The 20,166-nt window shown below is 36.4% G+C and overlaps 1 protein-coding gene across 1 annotated transcript in view; it reads left to right on the plus strand.

The window, feature by feature from the left end:
• GPC5 (glypican 5) overlaps window positions 1-20,166 on the plus strand; it is a 1,419,588-nt gene that overhangs the window by 322,468 nt on the left and 1,076,954 nt on the right. The window contains exon 5 of the mRNA XM_042979061.1: window positions 12,603-12,728. Coding sequence (XP_042834995.1) covers window positions 12,603-12,728 — 126 coding nt within the window. The remainder of the gene's footprint in view (window positions 1-12,602; window positions 12,729-20,166) is intronic.

Raw genomic sequence — 20,166 nt, forward strand, 5'->3', positions numbered from 1 at the left:
CTGTAGGGTTATCCCATTTATATGGCTCAAAATATCCCTCAACCAAGAAAATCAAACTGTGAATGAAATTCTCCCTGTCTAATATACCTGAGAATGTTTTCTGTCTTTTCTTTCCCCTTACAAAAAGTGAATCTTCTATCCTCTGGAAGGCCAGTAAACATATGCAGAGTTGAAAAGAATTGCAAATTCAGCTTCCACTTTTTTCCATTCAATTTTTGAAGAGGTGAAGAAGATTGAAAGTCATGTCATACTGAAATTGATCATTTTTATAGGAGTGTATAAAAACTATCTCAGAATTTTTAGCAGAATCTATGGGGTCTAAATCAGGATGATGAGTGAGGCTCATTTCTTTTATTAAACTAGCAAAATTAATTGTATGTAGAAGCATCATGGGTGCTCAGTATATAGCAAGAGTACTAAGCACTTTCTTCCACTTGGTTTTGTGTAGATAGCAAAAACATTTCCATCAGTTTAAACCTTTCAGTGGCATTGGAAGTGTCTTAATTAGATGCATATAGCTAATAGGGGAAAATGAGGAACAGGATATTTACATTTTTATCCCTTTGCATATTTAAGGAAATGACAAAGCTGCCAATTCCTCCACAATTATCCTCAAAATAGGAGAAATGTGTTTCTAGGGTAGATTATATCCTTTGATGGGCATACTGTTTTTTTGTACTTTTTTGTTTTTGTTTTCCATCTTCACTATAAGACACACCATTTCCAGGGCCCATCATGGTCTCTAGAATCATATGTGGAACCTCTTCCTTGGAAGTACAACTGAAGAAAGTTCAGGGGTAGTTTCAGGATGATTCTTTTTATTTAGGCCCATATTTTAGAGTTAAAGACTTTCACATTAAGGTTTCTTCTCAAAAATATGCTTCATTCTGTTTAATGACTTTGAAGATCTCAGGTGTTCCTTTTGCTGGGTTGGTTTCAGCCTCCTTCAGCAAGAATCTTGTTAGACATGGGCACTGCGACTTTGGGGTCCCACAAATTGAGTAAACTCCAAGGATTTCTAATCTTCATTGTATTTGGTTTATCTACATTGTCCAATGTAAGCTAAGCTTTATATAAACAAACCGATGTATGAATAATCATGATGGAAGGATGTATTATTATAATTCTCATCACATGGATAATATTTTAGATGTTATACTTAAGCAAAGGTAATTATACATTACTCAGCTCTGATCAGTAATATTCTGTGCCACCCAAAATAATACCTGGGTTACATGTAACCTTCAAGAGCCATTTTTTTCTAAAATGAGAATTACTAGAATAATAAGAATAAAATCAAAGATGAAAATATCTCATTTTCTCTGAACCCTTTTAATTATAGATTTTCTGAACTTAAAGCACATACTTATACCAGAGTTCAGGAACACAAGTACTCGCAGTAAGAGTTATACAGTAACCGAAGATGCCAGCAAGAACAGTTTATACCAGAAATATATTGTCCATTGGGTAAGTTGGTGGGTGGCAATGACAAAGAATAGATGACAGAAATCACAAATGAAAAAAAAAGACAAAAAGGAATGAGGAAGAAATCCATTTATTGGCAGACTATTAAAGGGAAAGTTATTTTTTTAAATTAGTTTTCTGCTAATGCTGAGAGAGGAAAATATTATACAAAATATGTTCATATCCTCTCAGTCATGGAATTTATAGTTAAAATGTCAGTAACCACAGAAAATACTTTACTGCAAAAGACAGTAATATTCAAGGTTTGACCTAAAATGCTGAATCTCAAAATATAGTTACTCAAATAATGAATCTTAGTATTAATGAAGTTTGCTAGAATCATTAGATTTGCAAATATTTGACTGAATATTCTTGTTGATCTTGACCCAGTCATGTCCTAGACATTTTTTTCCTGTTGAAAAACTAATAACATGCTTTCTGAAACCAGCATAACTGAATAAATAATTGCATATTTAATTAAAATGAACAAAAACTATGAGGCAGGAAAAGTTATGTCTCTTCTCTTTTGGGCTGGATGGTCAATTTCCTCAATACTGTCGGATTTGTTTAAATATTGGACATGTGGTCCTGTGTTTACTTTCATAAATGAGTTAAGATCTTTGTTTAAAGTGCTTTTTAATGGAGAACAGCCAGTGCTTTCTGAGGTACATTTTTACAACATGGGAAGATGAGATGAGAGTTAGTTTTGAAAACTGAGTTTTGACATCAGGTTTAAATCACTCTTTTTAAAGGAGGATGCTTTCAGAAAGGGTGCTTTTTACTGGGACATTAAATGGCAATGTGTTGGGTTTGGAGAGTTACTGAGAAGTGAGGAATAGAGGTGTCTGTCCTAATTGTATAGATGGCTATGAATGTTCAGCTCAGCACTAGTATAAAATCACCACCATGGAGTGTGAAACATACAGCACAGGTCAAAAAAGAATCCTCTGCAGAGGATATCTGAGGATATTAGCATGTCTCCAAGGTCCTTTACTGTTTCTCCTTCCCATTCCTCTCCCCTCAGTGACCCCGTGCTCTGCAGCCTGCTGCCCATCTTAACCCCTTCAGCTTTATTGAGAAAGCATAGTAAATCTTCTAAGGAAGGGAAATCATGTCGCGTGAACAAGACTTCCTATGAGGAGGAAGGAACCTGGAATCATTTAGTCAGAAAAAAACAAAAAAAATTCTTCTCTTTTGAGAATGGTGGGGATTGTTTGGTCCCAGCTTCCATAACCACCAGTAGGTTCAAGTGGGGTTCAGAGAATCCACTTTATGAGTTACTCTTTTAGGAAAAATACTTTTTATCTTTTTAATCAAATATGAGTGCAATGTGGTTGTAACACATTTATATTTATGATGATTGGTGCCTCATACTGCATAGCTTTTTAAGGTCTTTTGATCCTCTCCACAATCTCTACATGCATTGCAAAGTCTAAGGAAAGGGACCAGGTAACTAGATTTCAATTCTCCCTCTAGCTAATTTGACTGTATAAATTAATGACTTTCAAGCATTTGCACAAGAACTGTTACTGCCATAGAATAGAAATTTAAATATTTTTTTTTATTTTGAAGATTTTAAAAATATTTTGTCAAATGGAATGACTTTGTTGAGAATAAGATAAATTTATTAAATATAGATTCAGAATATGTAAGGAAAAATAGTTCTTATCTGGAAACATGTAATTATATACTTCCTCTGCTGAGCTGGAGACTGACATTTTAAATGTCTACTGTTTGACAACTGTGGTCAGACATCTCTACAGGGTTGAGCCTGCTCATTAGTGCCACATTAACCTTAACTTTGCCTCAGGCCATTAACCAGCAAACTGCACATTTGACCTTTGTTCTACAGATATTTTCAAACAGTATGGGAGGCACTGCTTTTAATTTGGGTTCTGTATTATTTGTGGACTGACTTTAGGGGTAAAAAAAATCAATACATGTCATTAAATAAAGAAGCGTGTAGTCTGAAACATTCCACAGAGAGAAGTTCCATTTGAAAACAAGATTCTTCTCCAATACCTTTCCAGATAATTAGTTTTGGTCAAAATTAGAAATAGTCCCTTTTATATTGTGTTCAATGGCAAAAAAGGAGAGGAAGTACAATATATGACAGTTTATAAATGTTCTATAATTGCAACAAATTCTTGCTATATGAAGCCATAAGATTGAGAGGTAATGAAATACAAAATTAAATGTAAAATCAGAGCCATATGCTTAAGTGAAAAAGGCTCCTGAGAGGAAAATAGCAAAGTCTGAAACACATGGTTGCCACTCTTTAAGCCATACATATGAGGACGATATCAGCCTTATTATTAAAATGTAAATTAGTTTAGTGGAATATTTTCGTAGATTGTGGTAGAGTTGCTACATTCAGATTATGGAATATTATACAGCTATCGAAAAATAAGCAAGATCTAGACTTATTAATCTCATATGGGTTCATTATATGTTGTCAAGTGAGAAAAGCCTATTGCATGCACATGTATATAGCTTGGTCCCAGTTTTGTAAAACCAGACCATCACTATGTCTCTCTTTCTCTCTGTCTGTCTGTTTTGGGTTGCTAGATATCATGCACATAGAGGAGCTGAAGAAAGCATACCAGGCTGCGAACACTGGCTACCTTAGGAGGGAGGGATAGACACACTATGGAGAGACATACTAACTTGTTCTTCGTGTGCCTTTTGATCACTGTACCATTTATGCAAAGATATGTTACTTTTATCGTTAAAAATGACTCAAGTCAGCACTGATGACACAGCCAATCAGAAGTGTTGCTCAATTTTATAGTAGGAACTGGGCATTCCTGTGTCACCCAAAGTATAAATGACATTTCAGGGTGAGTTGCATTTCCTTTCATAGTTTTTTTCTTTACCACGTGACACATCAGGAGACCTTTCTGGCACTGCTGGCCTCAAGGGCATGGGAAGCAATGAAGCAATAACTATGCTGGTCCATGTTTCTCCCTCGCCTTTAGTAAGCTTAGGGCAAACAAGGCTGCAAGCTATGAATGATCAATTGTGCTGCGGCCCTTTCCGTCTTTTCTGTGCTAGCACAGTGGACAGAGCCGCTCATTAGCCAGGAAGCAGAATTTGCCCCGCTCACTGCGTTCTGCATCAGACCTTTCACACTGGTAGAAATATACAGATAAATCCTGCTTAAACAAATTGCCTTCTAAGTGCAGATTTTGGCTGAAATAAGTGTTGTATCTGTGTCTTCTAGTCCAACAATCGGACTAATTGTGTTCTGTTAACAGCATGAGAATTTCTGTAAAATTTTTGAAACAGGTGGAAATATTCTTCTGTATAAAGGTTCATTCAAGTCTGATTTATCAGATATTCAGTATCAGCCCAACATTCCTAAGCAATGGCATTTTAATTAATTAATTAATTAATGAAACCAAGATAGCGAGGCCTGCTATAATCAAATTCCTGAGTAAGTAAGTTAGTCATTTTCACTTGTTTTTTTTTCTTCTCTGGTTTTCACTTTCCTTAGTTTCCAAATGAAAGAATAGGTCTAAATCACAGGCGCTCAACTCCAGCCATACATTTGGATCCTATAGGAACATTTCGGAAACACTCATGTGCCCAGGTCCAACTCCAGACCAACACATCTGAGTGAGGGAGAAATGTAGGTGTGCAGTTTACACATTTTCTTGGCGATGACAGTGTACAATTAGGACAAAGAGCCATGGGAACAGATGATCTATGGCTCTTTCTGGTTTTGTAACACGGTATATCTGTGAGGTGATAATTATGATAGCTATCTTACAGAGCTATATGACTAAATATTATTGTGTCCCTACATATTAATTTCAGCAGCACATATATATATACAATCTGTCTTGAGCCTGTGTAGTCTGGCACAGTTTGCAGTCTTCCTCTGTAGATTTCTTCCATTTTCTTTTTTTTTTTCTAAGTTTATTTTTTATTTTGAGAGGGAGAGAGAATACAAGTGGGGGAGGAACAGAGAGAGAGGGAGAGAGAGAATCCTAAGCAGGCTCTGCCCTGTCAGTGCAGAGCCCGATGCGGGGCTTGAACTCATGAACCATGAGATCATGACCTGAGCCAGAATCAAGAGTTGGATGTGTAACTGACTGAGCCACTCAGGCGCCCCAGATTTCTTCCATTTTCGAATGCAACACACGAGGAAGGCCTCTCTGATATTTCTCCACAGTCTAGGAATGGGCCCCCTAATTTAGTTTCCAGGTCAACTGTATCCTTTAAAGACTTTCAATTATTGTTATCATTTTAAAAATGTATTTTTTTTAGAAATTTCTAATTCTGGAAGCTCTTAAAAACTGCATCTGGGACCAAACCAGCAAGAATTTGCTGAGGGCCTGTTAGATACCAAACTGTGATCCAAAATGTAGGGATGTGAAGAAGACATTACTCTTGCCTTTATCAAATGTCTCCTCTAATCAGGGAGGCAGATGTGCAAACAAAGGGGTTATAATATCAGATAGCCAGGCCTGAAAAACAGATGCCTGGTGCTGTGCAAGAAACAAGGATGAACAAATAAAACTGCACAGGCTGGTCAGGCAAGGAGGTGGAGGGGAGATGAGTTTTAAGCTGAATCTTGAAGGACAGGCAGAAGGTTGGGAGAATGATGGAGGAGAAGGCGATCCAGGGTAGAGGAAACTGCATGTGCTAACCTGGAATCTTATCCCGTAAATATTGAAATATCTTATGCCTTGTGAGTATATGTGTGCGGTGTTGGCTGGTATGTGTGAGTGGAGGGAAGGGGGGGCTGTCATGGGAAGTTAAGGGGTGGAGAGTGGGTAGATTATGTGCCATGGGAAGACATTTTATCTGAATAGTTAGGGTTTTAATATTTATTTATTTTTGACAGAATGAGAGAGCGCAAGCAGGGGAGAGGCAGAGAGAGAGGGAGACACAGAATCGGAAGCAGGCTCCAGGCTCTGAGCTGTCAGCACAGAGCTCGACATGGGGCTCAAACCCAGGAGATGTGAGATCATGACCTCAACTGAAGGTGGAAGCTTAAATGACTGAGCCACCCAGGCGCCAATGAATCCTTAGGGTTTTAAAGCAGTAAAGTGTTGGACTGATTTCTAAAGCCAATTCTGGTTACAACATGGGACATGCATCGAAAGGAAGATGGGAGAGCAAAGCTAGATGGGGATATCATTTGTTAAATGGTCACAGGCCCAAATGAGAAATTATTAATTTGTGTATGGCCTTGACATACAGGCTTTGACTAAATATTCTGACAAGCAATGTTTTCCTATTTTTAAAAAAATATTTAATATTTAAAAAATATTTTCTGTTACTCTTAAGACTAAGTAAGATGTCTTAAGACTAAGGCAAGCAACCGACATATATAACATAGCCCCTCAATGATAATTAGCTGGAACTTTTACCATCTCCCTGCATTTATTATGCTCCTGGTTCTAACTGGAAATACTCTCATAACTGTAGAAAAATAATTGTGTGGTTATAGTCACCCTTCCAGCAAGTTAATTTTGAATCATCCAAAGAACAGAATATTTTATTTATTGAGACATTTCATATAAAACTTGAAAAGGAGGCATGATGGTGTAGAGTAGTCCAAGCATTGACCTGGGAACTGAAATATGGATTCTTGTAACAGGACCAACATTAATTGGCTCTGTGGCAGTAGATAAATCTTTTTGTTTTCTTTTTTTTTAACCTCATTATAGCTACTGGTGCTTTATCGCCTGCACTTCCCAATTCAATTTTTTCTGTATCCGATGTAGCACCCCCCCTCGCCCCCCACCGGCCCTTCTTGCAATCACTTTTTTGCCACACCACTCTTACTCTCTGTGACCTAAGAATCTCCAAACACAGAATATAAAGTTCTGAAATAGGAGCTCTCCTCACATTTCTATCCTTATAAACGAAAACTCATCTCAGCATTCAGTCTTTCTTCCGTTATTTCAGTCTCAGAGATTTGCTCCAAAACGAATCACTCAATTTTTGATAATTTTTACTCTCTCTTCTTTTTAGAATGTGAGATCTAGCAATTTTTAATTTTCTTTTTCTATTTTTTATCAGTTAAGAAAGACTGAATTATGATATGGTAGCAAACAACCCCAACCTATCATTGGTTTAGGACAAAAAAAGTGCTTTTTTTCACAACCTATGCACATCTTATTTATTTTAAGCTTATTTTTGAGAGAGGGAGGGAGAGAGAGAGAGAGAAAGAGATGGAGGGAGCAGGGCAGTGGCAGAGAGAGAAAGAGAGAAAGAATCTCAAGCATGCTCCACACTGTCAGTGCAGAGCCTGATATGGGACTCAAACTCACAAACTGTGAGATCATAACCTGAGCTGAAATCAAAAGTCAGAGTCTTAACCCACTGAGCCACGCAGGTGACCCCACAACCTATGAATATCATAGACCAGCAGAGACACTGCTCAAGTTTACCTGCTTTATGCCTCAGAATGATGAAGCAGCATCTCTGTGAAACATTGCCAGTCTTTGGGAAGAGGGAAACAGAAGCTGGCCAAACCACATTGGTTCTTAAAGCTTAAGCTTAGAAGGAACATACATCACTTCTGCCTACATTTACTAGAACCCAGAGCTAGTCACATACTAAAGTCACATACTAAAGCTTCAGAGTGACTTTAAGCCTAGAATGTTGAGAATTGGGATATTTGGGAACAAGCTAATGACTACAAACCCTTGTTATCTCCTTCCCTTTCATACACAAATATTTTCAACTCTCCTGCATATTCAAACAGACAAACATATGCTCAACCAGAACTCTCTTCATGTTCGTCTTTGGGACTTTTAGTTTCTCACTCTCTCTTTAATACTCCTCATACTGCAAATCTGAAGTCCATTACTCTGTTTCAGATGCTTTAATTACTGTATTAGCTTGCTAGGGCTGCCATAACAAAATGCCACAGACCAGGTGGCTTAAACAACGGACATCAGTTCTGGAAGCTAGAAGTCCAAGGGCAAGACATTGGCAGGTTTAGGTTCTCCTGAGGGTTTTCTCTCTTGCAGATGGCCACCTTCTCCCTGTGTCCTCACATGGCCTCTCCTCTGCTCATATGCGCCCCTAGCATCTCTTCTTGTTATTAGGACACTGGTCATATTGGATTAGAACCTATTTGTACGACGCATTTGAGCTTTTTTGCCTTTTAAAGGCCTTGTCTCAGCATATGAATTTTTGAGTGACCACATAGAGAGGACATTTTCATTATTTTAAGTAACCTCTCATAATAGCATTTGACCCTGTGGAGAATCTCTCTAGGTTCAAATTTGCTTATTCTTTAATGTTCAAAGCTCTTATCATTGACACTTTTCTTCCTTTGCTCTTTCTACTTCTGAGTCCATTTGACTTTTTCTTACTATGTGCTATTCACCCGAGAGATTTCATCCACATTCATGACTTTGGTCACCACCTCTGTAGATAATGACTCTCATGTCACATGTCCAATCCCCTGGTTCCAAGGTTACATATCCAACAGCAAACATCCATGGTATTCATGGTTCTTGTACCAGTAGCCTTAGCATCATCTGAGTGCTTCTTTGAAATGTAGAATCTTGGGCTGCACCTCAGAACTACTTAACTGAACCTGCATTTTGGCAAGATCCCCAGATGATGTTACACATAGTAAGTCTGAAAGTAGCATTCTACTTGATTTCTCTTTCCATATGTTCCAAAGAAATTGCAAACCGAACATGTTGGGAATAGAATTAATTATTAATTAATTAGTTTTAACCTGTTCATTAATTTAATTACTCATCGTTGACCTTACTATATGCCTTCACAATTGTTTTAAGATCTATACTGGTAAACAAAACAAACCAAAAAAAAAAATCCTTGCCTGCCTGAATCTTTTATTCTGGAGTGGGAGACAGATGAGAAACAATAAAGCATAGTAAATAAGTACATGACATGCTAGAATAGAAAGTGATATGCACCATAGAGAGATAAAAATATTGAGCAGGAGAATAGCAATCCTAAGTATAGTTTGGGATATTGAAAAGAGTTGTATCACCCTTCCTTTACTTCTTATTGCAGTGAATAACACTGAGATAATAATCATCCCCTCAGTCACTTGGGGGGAGGTGTTGAAAAAGACAATTAGGAATTATAACTTTTACATTAACTGTCAATTCTAGATTTCTAATGTCTTTCAACTCTATCTCTTGCCATGATGCTCACTGACAGATGTTTTTTCCACACCCTCATATTTTCTCCCCCTGAGTCTTGCTTATAGCCCCCTGAGTGACCTCACTGACTTTCTACCTATTTCCATGATCCTATCATGATGCCATCACTTGCTTGCTGGAAAACTTTTAATGGCTCCCTCTGCCTTCTGAACAAAATGGAAACACTTTTTGATGATCAATAAGGCTGATTACAAACTGGCCTCTTCCTACCTTTTTACATAATTCCCATAAGCCCGTTTCCCACGAGCTAAACTGCATATGAGTGTCAGTATTCTCTTTCCTCTTTACCTTTCTTATTGTTTTTGTTGTTGTTGTTGTTGTTGTTGTTGTTTGCTTCCTTTTTTTTTTTTGCATGAAACACTGAGATGAAAGTATTATCTTATTTGTACATTTTTCCTGATTCCTTCTCTGTCTTCACATGTGCACTATAAACACTGTGTTATTATTGTGCATTTTCACCAGAAAGTGCATTCTTAGCAGGTAGGGACTGTCTTGTTTAGCTATGGTGCCAACACAGAGCTTGGTACTCAATAGTGTTCAGTAGTTTGTGACAAATAACTGATAGCTGCTGGTTTATAGAATGAGTGGAAATCTATGATATGTTGCTTTCAGAGGGAACACATGCAAAGGCATGAAGGTGTGTTTGGGGAACAGCAGGTATCTCACTTTTGTGGAATCCTAAAGTATGGTTTGACTTGCTGCCGAAATAGAGGTGAGAGAGTGCCTTATGTGCCTTTCCAAGATGCTATAGAGAATAGAGAACCATTGATGGCTTTAAGCAAGTGAGTGACATAGTCTGGGGGTTATCAGATTTGAATTTGAAGAGGTAGCTCTTAGAGGATGAGACGTGATTGTTGAGGAGATTAGAGGTATGCCATTCTAGTGCAGTCATTCCAGAGAGATGATAGGGGCTTCAGCTAAGGCTGTGAGAGTAGCATTGGGAAAGAGGACTAGAAAAGAAAGATGAAAGCTTTTCCCAGGATGATCTATTGGTTGTGAAGGCACCATTCACTGAGATTAGGACTAGGTTTGGGGCTGATAAGAAATATCTATCCAGTTTTATACCGTCAGTTTGGAGATCTCAACATTCTAGCTGTTTTGACAGGCCTCTTCATTTCTAGAAGACTCTTTGATTCCAAACAGGTGGTTATTTATAGTGAACAGAATTCAGGACAGGAGTCACACACCTTTCTATTTATTAAACCCCATCACTCTAGGAAAGAATCAGTTGGCTTCATCAATTATGTTTTAGTAGCAACATGAGACTTGGTATTTGTTCATGCATTCCAGTTAGTAGGAATATGGCCCTCATGGGGGAACTTATTTTCTAGGAGTGGAAACCAACTTAAAGCATCAGTAAGTATAAATAAGTGGTTACTGTGCTAGTTTGAAAATACAGCATACTTTTTTTTTCTTTGGATTGAGCATAAGTTGGAAGTGAGTCAGATTTATGCATCCTAGTCATTTTGTTATCACTTTCCTGATGAAGCTTTGCTAAAAATTTGGTTAAATACTCACCAAACACTTGCTGTGGAAACTTCTGATCTCTGTGATAATCAGAATGTTACATATTTGAAAATGACATTTATCCTACCTATGGATGAGTAGTTACTTAAAACTCCAGCCACTTCCACAAATAGTTCTTTGAAAACAAGTAAGAAAGAGAATTATAAAATTAATACAGTTGAGCATCAAGGGCGCTTGGGTGGCTCAGTCAGTTAACCGTCCAACTCTTGATTTCGCCTCAGGTTATGATCTCACAGTTCCTGAGTTCTCTAGCCCTGTGTTGTGCAGAGCCTGTTTGAGATTCTTCCTCTACTTCTCTCTTTGCCCGTCCCCAGCTCACACGTTCACTCTCTCGTGCACATGCTCTCTCTCAAAATAAATACATAAGCATTAAAGAAATATAGCTGAGCATCAGTGCTGTCAAAATCAGATTTGATTTTTAAAAACCTGGTCATTTCAGCTGTAATTTAGAGCAACCCCTCCTCTTTGATCTCATTTTTAAAGAAATTATTTTACAAATATCAGTGGGGGGTGCAATTTCATAATCACTACGTTTTAATTATTCAACCTATAGATTTCTGTTTGCTTTTCTTCTGCCCCTGTCTTCTAGCCCAGGGGACATCTCCTCTTTATTAAACTAGTGGCTTTTCATTTCGTTGTCACCAAAGCAATGGTTTATGTAAAAAAGTTCAAAAAGGTAGTTTTTAGGACTTAGTTTTTGAAATGCTAAAACTGAGGTTCCTGGGACATCAAAGCTTTGATTTTAAAAGTTGGAAATTTTTAAGTTAAAAAGCAAGCTACTTTTTTGTTGAATTTTCCCTTCCCATAATTGATGGGGGAAAGAGATGTACTTCCTGTGAGAGAAAAAAACTTAATGTATTAAATACTATATCTTCCAACAACTTTTATTTTCATGCTTTTGCAATATATTAAATATCTGTTTTTTCATCTTAGTAAAGATATATTATTTTATGTTTTTATACACCAAAGAGAAGACCCAGATAGGAAAATCACCCAAGTTTAATAAACTTTTAATTAATAAGCAATCAATTAACTTGTTAAGAGCCTCTGACATTTCTATATGGGTAAGAAAGTAGTTAGTGTCACTGTGGTTCAGATGCCACAGCGAGTAAGAGCTTTTAGGGATACTATATAAAGTGGGACGTGTGTGTGTGTGTGTGTGTGTGTGTGTGTGTACTCCTCACAACTCTTGGACTAGAGTTATATAACACTCATCCCCTGTGAAAACTTTGATTCAAAAGAGGAAATTTTAATACATCCTTTTTTAAAAAAGTATAGTATTTATCTTGATTGTTAGAAAAGTATTGCGAATATATAACAAATAAGCAGTGAAGATTTAAAAAAAGTTACATTCTAAATTTCACACACAACAAATTATGCCATTTATACTGGCATTTGTTATGGGTTTTTGGTTTTGATTGTTTTTGTTATTTTCCCATTCAGGGAATTTATCAACAGCCTTAGACTGTACAGGACGTTCTATGGAGGCCTGGCTGATGAGCTCTGCGTTAATGAATTAGCTGCTGCCGATGGACTACCATGCTGGGACGGGGAGCATATAGTAAAAAGGTATTTGATACGCAATGGTTGTGAAAGCATAATGGCCTCTTTCATCCTTGCTTTCTTTTCCCAGGTCTTGAATGGACTACTTCAGTTTTAACGTTGCCACAGAGGTTAGAGTATACGACAGTTTTATCTCTTTAGTTTGTTAGAAATAAATTTGATCCTTTTTGATGTTTTAGAAATGTGATAGCATTCTCTGGTGTTTGACCATTCTTTATTCCTTTCTGCTTTACTTGGGCTTACCAACAATTAAGTATTATTTACCTTCTATCCAATATGTCTTGTTTGTCAAGTATCCTATTTTTTTTCATTTAATTTTATTAGTTTTACAAAGTGAAGACATTCAGTAAAATGTGAATGCCTACACAAAGATTCATTGAAACATGAATTTAATGTATTAAATACTATACCTCAGCAACGTTAATATGTCCATCCTTCAAGTGTCTCGTGTGTGTGTGTGTGTGTGTGTGTGTGTGTGTGTGTGTGTATGCAAGAATGGGGTACTTCCATATGTGTCTGTTGGAGGCACTGTTTATTTGTGTGTTGTCAGGGTGGGGGAAACTCACGGGGAAAATTTTTTTTGCCTTTTTTTTCACATTGTCTAGAATTTCTTTGACATTTTCTTTTCCTTTGCTTCCTATAAATGACTGTACTCTGAAGTAATCTCCCGGGCTTAAAAAAGAAAAAGAAAAATCTCCCTTCGTAGTATATAACAGTAGTCAGTATAACTGGCTGGGAATTGGTCCTTTGATTTTCCAGCGCTGGTGATTGTTTTAGAAACTAGGCTTGGGTTGCATTTGGAATTGAATGTTTTAGTGTATTTTATTTTCAACAATCTGCAAAAAGAAAGATAGGGTGTTACGCTTTGTGATTTACAAATATGCCTACTCCACATGAAAATAGGTGGTTTAGTTACCACAAGAGTGATAAGTTCATTTAAAATATTATTAGCGGGGCACCTGGGTGGCTCAGCCAGTTAAGTGTCTGACTTTGGCTCAGGTCATGATCTCACGATTTGTGAGTTTGAGCCCTGTCGGTCTCTGTACTGACCCTGCGGAGACTGCTTGGGATTCTGTCTCTCCCTCTCTTTCTCTGCCCCTCCCCAACTTGCACTGTTTTTCCCTCTCAAAATAAATAAATAACCTTAAAAATTTTTTTAATTTAAAATATTATTAGCAAATTAAGCTTAACCATAACACGTACATACTGTAATTAAATAAATTTAAATAATGGAAACTGTTTACATATTTCTGTGTGATCATATTTATTATAACGCTTGTATTCCTTATACATTAAATGATTATTTTGTAGTTTATATCTGAATATCTCATAGAGATTCTTAGATTGCACAGAAAAAAATTTATTGAAGGGAGGAATGTAATTTAGTCAATTGTTTTTGGGGGTATAATTAAATATGAATAAAGTATTTGACATGGATAGTGTTCTTTTTTTAATTATGTTCTTTGGATGTTAGAATGTATTTTTTTTAATTTTATATTTTATTTTTTAAAATTTACATCCAAATTAGCATATAGTGAAACAATGATTTCAGCAGTAGATGTCTTAATTCCCCTTACCCATTTAGCCCATTACCCCCTCCCACAACCCCTCTAGCAACCCTCAGTTTGTTCTCCATGTTTATGAGTCTCTTCTGTTTTGTCTCCCTCCCTGTTTTTATATTATTTTTATTTCCCTTCCCTTATGTTCATCTGTTTTGTCTCTTAAAGTCCTCATATGAGGAAGTCATATGATTTTTGTATTTCTCTGACTAATTTCACTTAGCATAATACCCTCCAGTTCCATCCACGTAGTTGCAAATGACAAGATTTCATTCTTTTTGACTGCCGAGTAATATTCCATTGTGTATATATATATGTGTGTGTATATATATATATATACATACATACATACATATATATATACACCACATTCTCTTTATCCATTCATCCATCGATGGACATTTGGGCTCTTTCCATACTTTGGCTATTGTTGATAGTGCTGCTATAAACATGGGGGGTGCATGTGTCCTTTTGAAACAGCACACCTGTATCCCTTGGATAAATGCCTAGTAGTGCAATTGCTGGGTCGTAGGGTAGTTCTATTTTTAGTTTTTTGAGGAATCTCCGTACTTTTTTCCAGAGTGGCTGCACCAGCTTGCATTCCCACCAACAATGCAAAAGAGCTCCTCTTTCTCTGCATCCTCGCCAACATCTGTTTTTGCCTGAGTTGTAAATGTTAGCCATTCTGACAGGTGTAAGGTGATATCTCATTGTGGTTTTGATTTGGATTTCCCTGATGATGAGTGACGTGGAACATTTTTTCTTGAGAATGTATTTTTTAAAATTTGTATTTCTTGCCTTTACTGAGAGCACTTACAGTATGTAGAACTTTGAGTTCTTACAGTCTTCATGCCAGTGAAAGTTCTATCACTTAGGTCTAGTAATTAAATTATACTTTGACTTGTGCTATCTCTTTTTACCTTGTGCAAACTGGAAGGGAGGTTTTTTGTGTGTATTAACAATTTTTCTACAAAGAGTAATGAGAATCCCATGGGGATTAATGAAAGATTTAGTATATTATGTAAGTGTATATAATATATTACATTACATTATATCATCTCATTCCAGAGCCACAAGAACCTTAGTTTCAGTTTGTTCCACTCTTCTCCACTATTTGGGCTGGGATTTGTATAATAAGAAATACTGTTGGGGAAATCAATGATTTTGGAAAAACTTTTTAGAGGGATAGTATTTTCAACTCAAAGAATGTATTTTCTTCTATATCGTATATTTCTTAAGACTTCATTCATGGCTTAAGAATTTTAAAAAAAGCTCATATTTGGCAAGAATTCTCTATAGAAAGTGTCCACATTTCTGATAAAGGAAGTGATTCTCATTACTCTCATTTGTTTCCAGCTCATTCTCCCCTTCCCTGCATCACCCAGCCTCTTGTCTGTCAGCTACTTCCAAGTGCACTGTTCTGCTTCACTCTCCTGAGAACAGCTTGCACTTTGCTTTAATCTTTTCTCAAACACCCCTTCTACCTCATGACCGTAACTGCCATTTTCCTCTCCTTGAGAATATTTCCTCTGGTCCATCCCAATCTCATAGGTCCCCAATCTACTTCCACTCCTCTTGGCTCCCCTGGCATCAGGCAAGCCTCCCACAGTGGCTCTCTACCACCATCTCCAGGCTGCTTCCAAATATTCTTAAGCCCTGATTATTTTCTAGCAGACAAGGTTTTATAAACATTATCTCATTTAATTCTCCTAAAACTTTACTCCTTAGTGCTCCAAAATAAGCTGACTGGGTGGCATCTCTTTTCTGTTTGATTTTGAGAAAACTCTCATGCGTACTTGAATTTTTAAAAAAAAATATATATCATTTAAATTGTATTTTTATTTGTGGCTCAGCCAATTCTTGATATAAATATTCAACAGGATTATTTTGTCTTCAATGCAAAGTCAATGCTAAAATCTAGTATCTTCATATCTAGTTAACTAATTATGATATCTTCACCATGGAATACTATGTGTTAGTCAAGAATTATGCATATTTATATCTGCTAATGTGGAACGATTTCAAAAAATTATTAAATTAAGGTAGTTAAAACTAGGATATTACATATTTTAGCAGCAGATATGAATAAATAAAAAATAGCAATATTGGTTCTGCATTGAATATTTCTGGACAGTTACATGAAATATACTTAAAAAGTACTCGGGAGCTTTTATTTTTTATTTGCCTTGTATTTATTTATGTTTAATGAGAAAAGAGGTTATAGTGATGTTAGAATTATAGGCTGTTATTGTTTTCTCTTTTTATAATTATTTTTTAAAGTGAAAGTGCTATTTTTACATTCAATTTCTAACTAATTTGGCTTTTCGTAGTAATTTTGTGATACAGTTTTGTCAAAGCATTAATGGATATAGCTAAATACTGAACTAGTGAATTTATCTAAAAAGTCTTCAGTATAAAGTTAAATCCTGATGAATGTTGCAATCTTGAATTATTAGGTACTTTCTCCTTAAGACAAAAGGAAGTATAATAGTGATCACCGTGTGAAAACACTAAGATCCTCAAATAAAATACTCATTTTGGAGATGTGCACTTGATGGAGATAAATAATGCCGTTGAATTTTGAAGAAATGAATTATCAAGTAAATGTATACCGCATTTAGGGATGATAGCGGTTTTTCCTTTTTTATGGTGGATTATAAAATTCATCAGATTCATTCTAGAGAAATTATGCCAAACACATCAATAGGATAAATTGGTGGCCAAGACTGAGTCTATCATTCATTATAAGAGCAAAGTGACTATTTTGGCAAGACTTCTTCTCCTGAAGGCATTTTTTAGGAGATGATTGATAAGATTATTTATGTGCACAGACGTGCTGTCTCAAAAAATAGGAGAGCCATACTGATTGTTTCAATATTATGACAGTCCTATAAAATGGAGCGAAATCAGGTTTGCACTCATCAAAAGAAGTGGAATCCTTTGTGACTGTAGATGGAAATATCTCAACTATCTGTAGGATACGAGGAGTGTTTAATTTGTGAAGCAAAATCTATTTTAATTCAAATGATTTTAAGGGACTGCATGGACACCATACACTACACTGCAATAGTGAGGTCAACAGCTCACAGAATTTCTGGTTTAAGATGAAAATATGTTGCTGAATTCCATTCAGTCTTTTTCTCTTGAAGTCCCTCTTATCTCCCCCTCCTGTCTCTTTATCATGAAACAAAATTGTTCTCTGAAAGGCGCGTCAGTCCTTCTGTTCTCAGAGCTCTGTTCTCAGTTCTGTGTGATTACAAATTGATTGTTTGATGGTTTGCACTACTCTTTCGGGGTATTGAAGTGCATGTGACAGCTACTTAATTACCAGGGCTCCCTTTTCCCTTCTGATTAATAGATGGATAATTCAGTTATTCTCCCTCAGTCTCTAGGAATTTATGACCTGTACAACAACTCTCAAACTAGCCAGGAGCTGTGAGGTATCCTAGAAAAATGAATAATGCACATGATTTCTACTTCATCTTGAATTATTGTTTCTTAATGCTTCTTTCCTAATTCAGTGTTTTCCTTTCAAACTCTCATTATAAGGTGGCCCTTCTGAACATAATATAATTGAATTTTTAAAAATCAGATAAAAATATAAAACCTTGGAAGTCTCTGAGACTTTATACTTATCCATTATCAGATTCCCAGACAATAACATATTTCCTTATATTTATTTATTTATTTATGTATATAGATGTATATATATATATATATACACATATATATATCCAAATGTATCTGTGTATTTATTTTATGATACAAAGCTGCTAGCTGATCCCTGTATGCACCTCTTTGATTCATACATTTCTTTAAAAAAGTAAAAAATTTTTTAATTGCGTGTGAATATAATATTTTTTAACTTCAATTTTTTCCCTTACATTATCTATCTGAAAAGCTACTTTATCTTCGATCTTCCTTCTTCTTCCTGACCTCGCTGCATTCAACTATATTTTATTTATTTATTTATTTATTTATCTATCTATTTATTTATTTAAACACCTGGCCTAATTCCCAAATGTTGTGGACAACAAAGCAGTCAGGTCTCTGGATTGTTCTGATTTTCATTAATGTAACAACTAGTTGCTTTTCCTGGGTGGCTTATGCAAAGGCAGTATGTTCTTCCTGACTTAAACAATCTGTTTAGTAGTTCTTTTTTTCCCCTTGCAATTTCTGTCTATTCAGTAAGGTTTCTAGTATTGTTGAAGTATACCTTCATGATGATCATCATTGTTATCATACCTATGGCCCATCTAATTTGCTTCAGAGTTTGAAGTGGCATAAGAGATGTGATTAGAAGATGTCCCCACTCCTACCCCACCATGGCAATCTGCTGTGGGCCCTGAATTTCCCACTGTTAATGGAATGATCTTCAACTAAATCATTTTCTCCATGCAACTGTACATACAGGTTTGCCAAACTCCCACTTTTATCTTCAGTCTTCATGGAATGAATCCCCTCACTTATGTTTTGTCGTAACCTCTAACTCCCCCATGACACCTATATTTTTTGCATTTACATGTCATATATCTTCTTTCTTCTTATCTACTGCAGTGTCTTTTATTATAGAACTCTGTGTTACCTGACAGGTTAAGAATGTTTAATATCATTGAACACCTATCAGTAATATTTTTAAAGATAAGAGGACTCTGAGGAATAAGAAGTTTTGTAAGTGTTACCGAGAACTAAGCAATTTGGAGATTTGGGAGGTGGCTTGGTGATAACCCTTTGGTGGGTAATACGTGGGTAGAAAATGAAACTGAGTGCTGAAAGATGAGAATAAAGATGAATCATAAGAGTTTCTTCCTGTGGCTGACTCTGCATGCTGGTTTGTTTTCTGACTTACTCTTAAAATCATGCATGTCTCATGGTGTGCACTTCCATAGATATTTTTGGGAACTCAGACTCTAAAGAACTCTAAGAAGCTCAAGTGTTCTGGGTTAGAGACATGTGATTGTCTTTATCACAGATGAGGCATCTGGGTATGAAGTGGATAAAAGTGCCTGAGGTCAAAAGCCTGAGTTTACAATCCTCAGTGAGGGATGAACTGAAACACTTCTGCTCTTTTGTGAGAGAAATAAAAATAAAGTATGGGCGTAGATACCTTTTAAGGGACTGTCAAATCAATCGCATAGTGTATGTCCAGGAGGACGAATACAGGTGTGTGTATTGGATTCAGAATAAACAGGTATGTGTTGGGTTCAGATTAAACCTAGACTTTGCAGAGTTCTTGGTGGTGTACTGTCTTTTTCTGCCTTACTCTAGTCTGTCTGCTTGGCAAATAAATTGTATGTAAATGGTGCCTGAAGTAGTTTGGAAAATGACATAGAGAGTGGCAAGGGGATACACTTTTTATCTACTTTGTTACAAATCGTCACATTCCTAACTAGTGTTAAAACCTAGGAAGATACCCATTTGTCGCAGGCCAGTATACACATTTTGGTCTTTTCTAAAAATGCTACAACAGTTGGGTAATAATTGCACATTATCCCATCTTCTGAACTGAGATGTTTCTTCTGAATCCCTCTTCACTGGCTTACTACCTTAGCAGTCAGTTGTCTCCTGTTAAGTGTGTAATCATTACATTCAGGTAGTTGTAATGTAATCAACTACATTCAGGTAGTTGGATTCAGGTGAGAGTGGGAACTACTTCTTTAAACCTACTCACAAGGCTACTTTCTATCTTGGCAATAGGATGACACCCTGGCCAATTGTCAGAACCCTTTGGTCACTCTCAGTGTGTAAAGGACGTTATATTGTCATTAGTCCCATAACTAGTGTAAATTTAGTAATTAAATTCAGTCCCATAAAAAGTCTAAATTCTGCAAGGAAAAGGTCTAGTCCAACTTCATAGTCAAAACTCAGGTGGTCATTTCTCCCCA

This window comes from Panthera tigris, chromosome A1 (assembly GCF_018350195.1).
Source record: "Panthera tigris isolate Pti1 chromosome A1, P.tigris_Pti1_mat1.1, whole genome shotgun sequence".
Classification (NCBI taxonomy): domain Eukaryota; kingdom Metazoa; phylum Chordata; class Mammalia; order Carnivora; family Felidae; genus Panthera; species Panthera tigris.